This window comes from Erigeron canadensis, chromosome 8, assembly GCF_010389155.1.
Source record: "Erigeron canadensis isolate Cc75 chromosome 8, C_canadensis_v1, whole genome shotgun sequence".
In the NCBI taxonomy this organism is placed as follows: domain Eukaryota; kingdom Viridiplantae; phylum Streptophyta; class Magnoliopsida; order Asterales; family Asteraceae; genus Erigeron; species Erigeron canadensis.
Window position 1 is genome coordinate 20,127,076 of NC_057768.1, and position 12,450 is coordinate 20,139,525.

The 12,450-nt window shown below is 33.4% G+C and overlaps 1 protein-coding gene across 2 annotated transcripts; it reads left to right on the forward strand.

Annotated features, from left to right (window-relative positions):
* The first annotated feature begins 369 nt into the window (after positions 1 to 369).
* On the forward strand, positions 370 to 10,745 carry LOC122578067 (phototropin-2). Of its 2 annotated transcripts, XM_043749936.1 has the most exons (24): positions 370 to 474; positions 2,449 to 2,906; positions 3,600 to 3,782; positions 4,021 to 4,112; positions 4,193 to 4,457; positions 4,828 to 5,035; positions 5,519 to 5,589; positions 5,700 to 5,806; positions 6,177 to 6,226; positions 6,311 to 6,415; positions 6,703 to 6,762; positions 7,235 to 7,324; positions 7,426 to 7,502; positions 7,603 to 7,687; positions 7,831 to 7,911; positions 8,252 to 8,355; positions 8,569 to 8,618; positions 8,782 to 8,888; positions 9,029 to 9,148; positions 9,303 to 9,354; positions 9,433 to 9,545; positions 9,646 to 9,786; positions 10,232 to 10,344; positions 10,427 to 10,745. In XM_043749936.1, exons 2-23 carry the CDS (start codon positions 2,473 to 2,475, stop codon positions 10,340 to 10,342), a joined length of 2,706 nt encoding a protein of 901 aa, XP_043605871.1. In that variant the 5' UTR covers positions 370 to 474; positions 2,449 to 2,472; the 3' UTR covers positions 10,343 to 10,344; positions 10,427 to 10,745. The 2 variants fall into 2 exon arrangements, with proteins under 2 accessions (XP_043605871.1, XP_043605872.1); XM_043749937.1 differs by lacking the exon at positions 370 to 474 and having other exon boundaries at positions 1,961 to 2,906.
* The last annotated feature ends 1,705 nt before the right edge of the window (positions 10,746 to 12,450 follow it).

Sequence of the window (12,450 nt, forward strand, 5' to 3'; positions counted from 1 at the left end):
TTTAACAAATCGAAAAAACAATCTTTGTAATTAACTTACAAAAAAAAGTTTGTTCACTATTATTATTGGACCACGTAAAAAATTTAAATCTTATTTCCGCCACAGCAATTTCAAAAACTCTACGTGATGAACGGGATTATTAGCCAAAAATACCAACAATACAACGGTTGAAGATGGTCTAAATGAAGCGCGTGACAGTGATACGGGACAAAAAGAAATTACTGATTTGGAGGAGACGCGTGGGCATAGTATGTACCATTTGGTGGTACCTAAGTATTGGATATTGTGTAGCCACGTGGATTATTAATTCATGAACATTATCTTTCCAGCCAACCAAAACCCAATTAACTCACACACACTATCACTCCATTATCTCATCCATTTTTCCAACCAAAAACAACTTCCAAAATATCATACACACACCCCTACTCCTACTCCTACTCCTATTTGCTGCATTCCTGTTCCACACTAGCAGTATGTTTTCCTTTCTTTCACTTCATTATTATTTTTTAATTCAATTTACCTTTTTACTATTTAATCATATACCATCACATGGATATAACTTTTGTTACACACAATTACATTACAAGTTTACAACTTTATACTCGTATTATTGTTCTATGTTATGTTACTTTTGTTGGAAATTAATTAAGTACTATTTTTCTTTTTAGAAACTTTTTCATATTATTCTTGTGAGTTGCGATATATATACAACTTCTGTTACACACAAGAGACAAGTCATTACATTACAAGTTTACAACAATATTTTTGGTCTATGTTACTTTTTTTAGAAAATAAGTACTATCTATATTCTTGGAAAGCCTTTTCATGTTATTCTTGTGATATATAGGGAGTATTTGGAAATAGAGTGGTACTAAGGAATTTTAATCTGTAGTTTTTTGTTAAAGTACATATTCTTTTATTTAGTTATTTGAGCTAATTATTTTTAAGGTCACATCAACAATTTAAAATATTTTTAAATCTATAGAGATATTTTACAGACTGTGAACTTTTTTTAAAAAATAACATGGTCATAAGTAGAAGTTTGTCATCATCTTTCCATGCAATAGGTTGTGTCAATTTTTACAAATGATACTTAAAAAATTATATATATATATAATATAATTAGTATATTATATTTTTTGTTGCCGTAGTGAACTAAATAATTAAGTAACATCAATACTTTGAAATTATTACACGATATTGATTACTGTTCATATCATATTATATAAAATTAATTTTGATGATGGGAAACTTAGAAAAATAATTCTTATATTAACACGAGTTTAATAGTTTATAAATCATTTGGATGATTCGTTATCATTAAACATACTTTTATGGATTATCTTCTTACCAGATGAATAACTATTAAATTATTAACGCAATAATCACGTTGTGTTTTGGTTGACTGGCTGCTGGCGGTATTGGGTTTGATCTTATTTTGTTAGTATCGTTTTATTCTTTGTTTTATCATTTCATTTGATGCTAAAGACGCCTGTTTTTTAGGGATTTTAATATAATTTTGTCGTTAAAAAATATATTAGAAAGTTGTTTTTATCTTTTATTGCACTTTGTACCGACAAAGATGAGTTTTGTTAATTTGTCAAGATATATAACATGTTCATTTATGTTATTTCATTATCAACAAGGAGTGCCTTTCAAAAGAACTTGAGTGGTTCTTTATGCATGTACAAGAAAAAGCATAAGGCTTTCTTTTAAATGTTATATTATATTGTCATAGATTATAGTCTATACTCTATACACAATAAAGTTATATTAAAAACATTCAAATATATCAATTTTTTTTTTTAATTACAATGTAACATTTTAAACACAATACATATTTTTATATTTTAAATAATTACAAGTTCTAACAAGTAAATAATTTAAATATATGAATTTTGACATTAATGATTGAAAGTCTTTCATTTGACTAGAAGAAAAATTTTTTTTCGAACAGTTAAAATTAGAAGAAATGAGCATGGTACCTGTGCAATGCGACGGCAATAGTGGGGAAGACGATTTGCTTTATTAGGGATTTTAGGTAGTTACGTAAAGAAAAAAAACAATAAAGTCCAAGGGCAAATAAGGTATTTCAAAGACAGAAATATTTAATAGGGGGAGATTTTGCTTTATTTGAGAGTAGAGATGAGATGGGTAGGTTGCAAGAGATGTACAATGTCCAAGGGTAATTTGGGGTTTTCAAAGGCAGAATTTTCTAAATTAAAAAAAGGCCCTTTTGTGTTATTAAGTAGTATAGATATAGATAGTTTTATATAACGAAAATTAAAATCATTTAATACATCATCGATTTTTACTTCTATCTTTTAGCTTTTATTCTGTTTGAATTTATTTTCAAACCATCAGTTTTTTGACTTCATATGAGACGATCCGAAAATGCAACTCTACGTCTCTCTACAGTCAATGCATGCATTTGAATTTTTATAGGTGGAGGGACAGCAAACGTGACCAATGGAAAGGTCAAATGCTGAATCAAGTACAACAGGTGAGTTGACCAACAAATGGATGGCATTTGACCAAGGTTCGAACCAAAACAAGCCTCCAATAGCCAGAGTCACTCCACCGGAAGACGACGAATATGACATAACAAAAATAGCTGAAAGGACCGCGGAATGGCCTGGAGGGGCTACGGTAGCTTATGCAATTGGGGACGAGGAGCGTAACAAGAGGAGGAGCTCTTCAGCATCATGGAGGTCATCTCGTGACAACTCTTTGTCATCTGTCGAGCCACGAGTTTCCCAAGATTTGAAAGATGCACTTGCCACGCTTCAACAAACGTTTGTCGTGTCTGATGCCACAAAGCCAGATTGCCCGATCATGTATGCTAGCAGCGGTTTTTTTACAATGACTGGTTACTCTTCCAAAGAGGTCATTGGTAGAAACTGGTTAGTATATATCTCTACTACGTTATCAAGTAAGCAAAAATGTTAACTAGAGCCAAAAGCTGTGGTTAACGTGTATACAAAAAATTGTATCTTAGATATCAGAATTCCACCTCCAGAATTTTATGATAAAAAGTACAACTATTTATGCACGTTAACAACAACCCATAAGGCTGTCATTAACAAGACCCTAAGTAAAAAAATATTTGGCTAGGTATCGAATGATAATTTTAAAATCTTGATTTTCCTAGTAGATCCTTGTATAACTAAACTTTTTTTAACGTCTTTTAACTTATTTCACAATCCTTAAAACTTTACACTTGTTTGTCATAAAATACCAAAACAATTGATAATATTGTTGATATTTCGCTATTTTTCTAGTTTCATATAATTGTATATATTGGTGTTTTAAGTATAAACGAGTAAACTTATGAGGTTTTTCGTTACTAACTGGAGAAAGCAAAGTGTTTGACTAGATGTAGGTGGCCTAAATGTGTATCTAGTGACCATTTCCAAAGTCCAAATCTTTTCACTGTCCATCCCTGAGATGTTTATTTGGTAAGGTTCAAAACCGAGACCTCTTGTTAGGCCACCGTGGGGATGGTTTTAGGTAGTAGCAGACACGAATGAATGTTAATGTTATACGTTAATGTTATTGCATTGCTAAAAGAGATACGTACTGGCTGGTTGGTGCAGCCGCTTTTTACAGGGAAAGGAAACAGACCAGAAAGAAGTGGATAAAATCCGGCATGCAGTTAAAACAGGAACTAGTTACTGCGGCAGGCTCTACAACTACAAGAAAGATGGCACCCCTTTTTGGAATCTACTCACTGTCACTCCTATCAAAGATGAAAATGGCAACACCATTAAATTCATTGGGTATTTTCTTCATCTTTAAATCAAATTATCAGTTTTTGAAACCACTTGATCAGTTCAAACGTTTGCAGTTTTTATTACAACATGTCACTCATAACTTATTTAAGAAATGAAGTTAAATAGCAATAAATTGAATATCTGAATTCTTGCATCATATGAATATTTAGTATAGATTATGTAGCTCTTTAGCGAATCATTGTGTTAAAATGAGTGACATGTATATTATGTATAATTTGCACAGAATGCAAGTGGAAGTCAGCAAGTACACTGAAGGAGTGAATGAAAAGGAATTGCGACCAAATGGATTGCCAACATCACTAATTCGTTATGATGGTAAGTAAACCGGCGTTACTTCTCCATGAATTCCATAAATGTAAAATGTCTGTTGAAGCTTGAGTTTTGCCCATTGGCAGCTCGTCAGAAGGAAACAGCACTAGGTTCCATTGTGGAGGTTGTACAGACTGTGGAACGTCCTCGTAATCAATACCGATCTAGTCTAACTGAAATTCAGGAGAAAATTGTTGAATCACCGCTTGTTGGACCAACAGAAAATCTGAGCTTATATACACCTGGGAGAGAAACACCCCTATCAGACATAAAAGGCGATTTAACCCGTACAAGCTCCTGGAATTCATCTCACCCAAAATCCAGGAAATCAATTCGCAGTTCCTTAATGGGGTGAATGCTTTATACATTTGTTGGTGTTACTTATTTCGTTTCTAGAGGTCGCCAAATTGTTGGGGTTGGATTTTGGGTTAAAATGGTCTAAGTTCAGTAAGGTCTGGGTTGACCGGAAACCTCTTTTTTCCAATTTTCTAGGTTTTTACATGCATAATAAGAGTTAAACACTTAAATGTGATTACAAAAGTATATAACTTCAGTTATTATCTAAAGTTATTTAAATGTGATTTTGGGTTAATGGTTTGAATAAAGTTATTGAAGAATGCATTTTGGGTGACTTTCAACCTGTTTGTCCATTTTGATGCAACCCATATGACCCGTTATAGATAAACCATAACCCAAATATTGTCTGTGTCTGTCTTTACAGGTTCAAAGGAAGGTCTTCAGTCAATGAGCCAACTCCTCCAATTATTGAGCCAGAGGAGTTAATGACCAAAGATATAGCTCGCACTGATAGCTGGGATCGTGCAGAAAGATTTAGGGACATCCGTCAGGGAATAGACTTAGCAACGACCCTGGAACGCATTGAAAAGAATTTTGTGATAACTGATCCTAGGCTCCCTGATAACCCCATTGTAAGTGCATATAAACATCTGGTCCTCATCCATATACTTTTTTATCAGTTCTTACTAGTAGAGATGAAAACTTTGACCCATTTAGTTTTAAATGGTTCGCTTTGGGTTAATTTTAATCTCATCCAGTTAAAATAAAAGGTTTAGCTTTAAAGTGAAGGGTCAAATGGAAATAATGTTTCCCGGAGTGTCGTTTTTATGCGCACAATGTTTTAAATCATTATATCTGAAGATTTTAACAGTTATCGTAAGACTTCTTTGGTATATCATATTTGATGCGTTAATCATATACATATTAAAAATCTAAAAAAGAGAAAGTAAAGAAGAGAGCTTTTTAACTGGCCTTTTTTGACCAGTTATCCAACCCATCCGACCTGCCCACTTTGCACTTGTAAGGTTAATATGACATATATCAGTGTTTAAAATTAATGTACCAGTCTTTTACAATACACACAACAGAAAACTGAATTACTGCTTAAAATGCAGATCTTTGCATCAGATAGCTTCCTTGAATTGACAGAGTTTACGCGTGAGGAAATTCTAGGAAGAAACTGTCGGTATGAAGTTCCAGCTTTTATGATAGCTTGTAATGTGACAATATGCTTGTTCAATTTTAAGTGTGCTTCTGTGGTGTGTATGTGTAATCTTCACAATTTACATTGTACAGATTTCTGCAAGGTCCTGAAACAGATCAAGGAACTGTTGATAAAATAAGAGCTGCTATCAGAGAACAAAGAGAAATTACGGTGCAATTGATTAACTATACAAAGAGCGGTAAGCTATGCCCTCAATTAGAGGTGAAAAAGTGGGCGGGTTGGTTAACTAGTCATAACTGGTTAGGTTAGTTGCACTATTGTAAAACAATTTAACTTCTTTATTTACAGTTAGTCTGTCGAATACAATTAAAAGATACTTTTACTATATATTTTGACCCGTTAAACATTTATCCCATTTCTTTTTTTCTTACATACCTTTTATCTTACCCATTTGAGATATAACCTATTCGCTTGTTTTTAATTATATTGGTCGAAATGGCCACTTCTACATTCAACGTTTTGAATTTTTTATATCTGAAAGTATGGTGCTACATAATGGGGTTCTTGTGATTGATTTGTTTTCTCTGTATGGACTAAATCTGTTACAGGAAAGAAATTCTGGAATTTATTCCACTTGCAACCTATGCGTGACCAGAAGGTATAATGCAAGAATTATAATATTACTCATTTCTTTTTTATTAAACTTGAGCAGTTGAGCCAATCTAATATTTTCAATATTCAGGGAGAACTTCAATACTTCATTGGTGTCCAACTAGATGGAAGTGGTCACGTGGAACCCCTAAGGAATCGCCTTTCAGACACTACGGAGAAACAAAGTGCTAAGTTGGTATACTTATATTCCTTATTGTAATTCAATGGCAAGTTATACACGTCGTCTGTGATCAAAACTGTAAATCAAAGTTAAAAAAAGAGTTGAATTTCCCATTAAGAATGACATCAGACTAGACTGATCTTAGCACGGTTCTAGGTTATTTTTTTCCGAAGATACAATATAAAGAACAACTGTCAAGTGGTTATAGTATTTACTGTTAAAGATAAATGACAAATGGGTCATTCTGATTTTGGTTTACTTTTGGTTTTTGTTAAAGGTTTGATTTGCATCTCTTTCACCAGGTAAAAGCTACGGCAGAAAATGTTGATGAAGCTGTTCGAGAACTTCCTGATGCCAACTTGGTAAGGTACTCGTCTTTCCTTAGTGTTCTACTTGATCTTAATGTTTGTTTTAGCGATGAAGTATAGTACAAGAAATTTTACTTGAAATGGTCATTGCTCAGATTTTTCATGTATCATAGTGATGACTTTTTTTAACTAATATGTTTTACCAGAAAGTTTTATTATATTATAAAGGATTATAAAGCCATAAATTCATTATATTTCAAAATAAAGAGCAATAGTTTCCATATCTTATCCCCCACGATGGTAGCCTAGTGGTGGGGACATTTGCAGAGGCCGGGGATTCAAATCCCACTCCATGTCCCTTCAATCATCGTGTTATATGGTTTACCTTCTCTAATGTTGACCATGGGATCTGTCGGCGAGGGGCCAATAATGGGTTGGCTATCTTCTCTTTTTTTCTTATACCTGAATATAACAATAATAGATTAATGTTTTCTTATCTAACCAAAATAAATATATGTCACTTCAGAGGCCAGAGGACTTGTGGGCTATCCACTCTCAATCTGTCTCTCCGAGACCTCACAAGAGGTACAATACATCTTGGAAAGCAATACAAAAGGTAATGCTCCTTAAATTATGCATTTAGAATTCTCATTTCTGTAAGTTTTCTATAAGGTTACATTAATCAGATGCTTCATTCTGCTACCTCTGGCTTTGCAGATCACTGCAGGTGGTGAAATAATAGGACTTGGTCATTTTAAGCCTATCAGACCATTGGGAAGTGGAGATACTGGCAGGTGCATTTTCTAATATCTAATTGTAACTGTACTTTTAAGATGATTTTCAGTGTGACGTCAATTATGATCTCCATATTTATGATTTATCTGGATGTTGCAGTGTCCATTTGGTTGAACTGAAAGGTACTGGCGAACTTTTTGCTATGAAGGCAATGGATAAATCAGTAATGCTGAAGCGCAACAAGGTATGATCATCGAAAGCCATTTCAATTCAGTATGTAACTTGACAGATATAAATTTTGTAATTGTTACTGTTATATAAGTGTAGTTATCTATAATTGATTATTCATGTAGAGTATGAAACTTGGTTATTATCTTGTAAATGAAGGTTCATCGAGCTTGCATTGAAAGGGAGATAATAGCACTACTGGATCATCCTTTCCTCCCAACACTATACACATCTTTTCAGGTTTTAGATTTCCCTCTTTTGAATCTGTATTTTTACAGTGTTTGATACAAAACAGACAGGAATATATCTTATAATAAGATTCTATTGGAAAATGCTATTCGATCTAAGTACATAAGAAAGATATAATGTATTAGTACTTTTTAGTTTTAGGTGTACGATCCATAACAACGAGAATGTAGTATCATTGGATTTATAAAATCTAATGAGAATCATATCTTGTGATATGAATCTATGCTCCATCACTGAACAATTAATAGAATTTTATTTGTTTGATAAATTTATAATCAGATTATATTACATAGAACTATATACTAACCTGTCTTTGTTTGTGTCTCTGCAGACTCCGACACATGTTTGCTTGATAACAGACTTTTGCCCTGGAGGAGAGTTATTTGCTTTGCTTGACAAACAGCCTCTGAAATTATTTAAGGAAGAGTCTGCAAGGTACTCCCAAAAATACTATCATTACCTAAATTTTATTATCAACTTGAATATTCATACAACGAAATCTAAGCTATGAAATCTTTCTAAGCGATAATGGAAATTATTTAACCCATTCTTTCCTCGTAAGGATTACTTTAGAGGTCTGTCAGTGGGAAAAAGATGTTTAGCTCAATTAAACTCCGAGCATAATTCTTATTTTATGTGTATCTGCAGATTTTATGCGGCAGAGGTTGTAATTGGCTTAGAGTATCTCCACTGTTTAGGTATCTCTTCATTCAATGTTGTTAAAGATTGATTATACTTTCCGTGTAACTTTCTCATCTTGGCCCATCAAAGAACACCATCTTATCTATATAAATCAGGATTTTTATTACTAAAGAAATTCCCTTTGCTTTGGATCTTCATATAAGTGCTTGTCATTTGCAGGTATCATCTATAGGGACTTGAAACCGGAGAACATATTACTTCAAACGGATGGGCATGTTGTATTGAGTGACTTTGATCTATCGTTTAGGACACAATGTAAACCTCAAGTATGTTGTCAATCTATCTCAAACGTTTTATGTCAAATCTTAGAAGTCATCAATAACATCATTTTTTTACATGAAGGAAGCATTTCCTAGTTCATGTTTTTATAAATTCCGGTTTGTTGTCATATGTTGTAAATTGTCAGGTAATAAAACATGCTCCATCTAAAAGAAGAAGATCTAGGAGCCAACCCCCACCGACATTTGTTGCAGAGCCATCTACACAATCAAATTCATTTGTTGGGACAGAGGAATACATTGCTCCGGTATGTCACCACTTCTTATCCAAGTTGTATTGTTAGCCAATGTTCATTACAAGTATCTTAGTCATCTCAATTTTATTAAAGAAATCTCTACTCATGGTTTACCTGTGGCACACCTTCAATACTGAAACAATTCTTATACATGGCAATTTTTCAGGAAGTCATAACAGGAGCTGGCCACAGCAGTGCTATTGATTGGTGGTCTGTCGGTAAGCTCCTCAATGTTCGTACACTTTTGACATTTAAGTTCAATCTATGATCTTCTTACTTGATCAATTTACTTTTAGGTATCCTGTTATATGAGATGCTTTATGGCCGCACACCGTTTAGAGGAAAAAACAGGCAGAAGACATTTGCAAACATTTTGCATAAAGACCTAACATTTCCAAGTAGCATTCCGGTAAGAATAAAGTTTATATACTGATTACTCGGATTTTCATTTGGCTTCCATATCACATTATCTACTTGAGACTAATTTTTATCTGCCAATGGATGTTCAGGTAAGTCTTGCTGCAAGACAGATGATTCATGCATTGTTAAACAGAGATCCTTCCGCCCGGTTAGGATCAAACGGTGGTTCCAGTGAAATAAAAGAGCATGCCTTTTTTCGTGGAATAAATTGGCCTTTAATCCGTTGCATGGTATGTACTCTTGATTTCTACTTTAAGAAAAAAGTCAGGTGGAAAATAAACTATTTTACTCACGAACAGGTCAATTTGGCTAACCCTTATTTCTAGCTGGTCAAATTCTTTATAATTTTTTTGATAAAAAGGAAATGGGTCAAATTGTTCGAATTGGATGACAGTCGGTCAATATGTGTTTTATCATTCTGTATAAAAGACTGAAGCTATTAAAATAAAATAAAATTTGTAATCTTATACTATGACACTAGTTTTTAAAGCATAACATGTTTTTGACAACAAGTGTTTTGAGTCAACCCAACCTGTACACTAAAGTTAGCTTGTTTTGACGAGTTATCCAACCTGACCAATTTGCTATATCCGGAGAAAGCTACTACTAGCAAATAAGAACATATCAGATGGCATGATTACCTGTAATAGTACTTGATCATGTCCTTCCATGCAGATCCCTCCACCGTTAGATGCACCTCTTGAGTTAATTGAAAAAGACCCAAACACGAAAGATGTACAGTGGGAGGATGGTGCCTTGCTAGAAAATTCTTTGGATATATTTTAGAGGTTTGCTTTCTTATTTTGCCTGCTCCCCTTTTAAAATGTTATAATAATATCACCTTATATAATTATATTTTCAACATTTCAGCTGCAGGAAGCTAAATGTAAATCACGAATAAGAAACATTGTTGTTGCTCCTTCTTCGTTGTATCTCGTCTCTTGTATATGTGTAACCAGCCTTCATATTTGTACAAAGAACATGCCATGCCCCGTAGGTTTGGCGTTTTCTTATAGGTCTGTGGCTCTTATACATTCGGTCTTTTAGGCAGTTGTATGGGTTGTTTATTTTTCCGGGTTCACTCTCTCAGGTGACGTATTTAATTATGTATTTTTTTCAACTACTACACATATCGAATGTCATAAAGCAACATATGCATAAGTAAATAATGAATAAATGTGTTGTGAAATTAGGCAGGGGTCGTTTTGTAGCTTTTATTGGTAGTCTCATGTATCGCCGGTAGAGCCGCAGAGTTACGTAACTATGTATGACTGTATGCATCTCATTTTCCCCATATCCCGCCTTTCACGAGTTTGTTGTTGTCAGATGTTGGACTAGCTCATACGCTTCACTATATCATCAGTAGGACCATACTCAGGAATGTAAGGTTTATGGTGAACTACTCAAGATTGTATAATGGAGACATTTTGAACTTTCATCACTGATTATAGGCGTATCAAAAACTCTAAGATAATCATTGTGCAATAAATACTTGATTTTTAGATTCGAATGATATATTTGGATTTGTTAGCACTTGAAAACGCATGATCAAACACAGAACATTTGTCAAGTTCTCATTGAGCTATATTTTTATACTTTTACCTAGACGTTTATTCATGGAACTATGCTTTGGTTCTTCATTTATTTCTTAGGAAGGCAAGTGTGTATCAGTTCTTTCTTATCGTTAAGTAGCATTGACACATTTTGGCACATTGGACCATTGGTTCCATTGTTCCCTATTTATTGGCAAATATTGACAAGGAAGAATTGACACCATGGAGCCGTTGCACTTGCACATAACCGTTGTTAACATGCATTAATTAACTTTTTTGTTTTTATCTTTTTTATGTTTTGTCCTTTTTTTGTGCCAAAATTTATCATTTGGCATCGCAAACTGATTACCCCTCACAATTTGGTAAAACTTGGTAAGTTTTGGTTAGGAGTTTGGAGTGTCACGTGTAACACAATGATTGGCTTAAAACTTTATTAAAATGTGCCAAAATGACACTATACCCTTGTCCCGATATTTTTTTTTTCCTTCCAAACTTTATTATTATATTCAAGAATTTACGAGGTACAATCTGAAATTTAGAAAAGTACAGAAAACTAAGTTTGCTTTAGCTATGACCATTGCATGACTTTTATGGAGTTAGAAGATTTTTCTTGAAATTTAGATATTACTTCATTGGAATTTGAGGATCACCTTCTTTTTTTTTTCCATGGAACATCCATGTGTCCTTAACGTGTTATTCATGTGTCCTTCGCGTGTTATTCATGTCTCATGTCTTCTTATTGGATTTCTACATTAAGTAGTCATGCGTTTTATGAATTTTCACATTTTTGCAAATTCAAAATTCTAAAATTTATTATTTTAGTAAAACAATAATAAAGCACATAATTTTACCTGATGAATGGGAACTTAGTACCCTAATAGAAAAAGAATGTTTAGTTCTGATTTATTTGAAATAAGTCTAGAACAAAACTAAGCATAAAAACTCTATACAATGAACATTTTTACAGATGTAGTTCTGACTATATCATTTATACGACATTATATCAGTGTTTCAACATAATTTTTATTTGCATCAACGTAATCTCTTGATTTAGGACTAGTAATCGAAGATATGCTAACGTCAACTTCTTGGCTTCTTCGAAGTTTCAAAAAATACAACTCTGCCACAAACACATATTAAAAAAATACCTCGTTTGGTACAAAAGCAACCTAGTAACTAATTATAAATTCGTCTTTGGTATTGTGAATAAGATTGTTCCAGATAATTTCCAAGGTGCATTATAAGAACAAACATAACTTTAACCATCAAGAACAAGATTCAACAACAATCTATAGGCACATGTATTAGTAGTCAAACTACTCAGAAAGAGATCTATGGTGG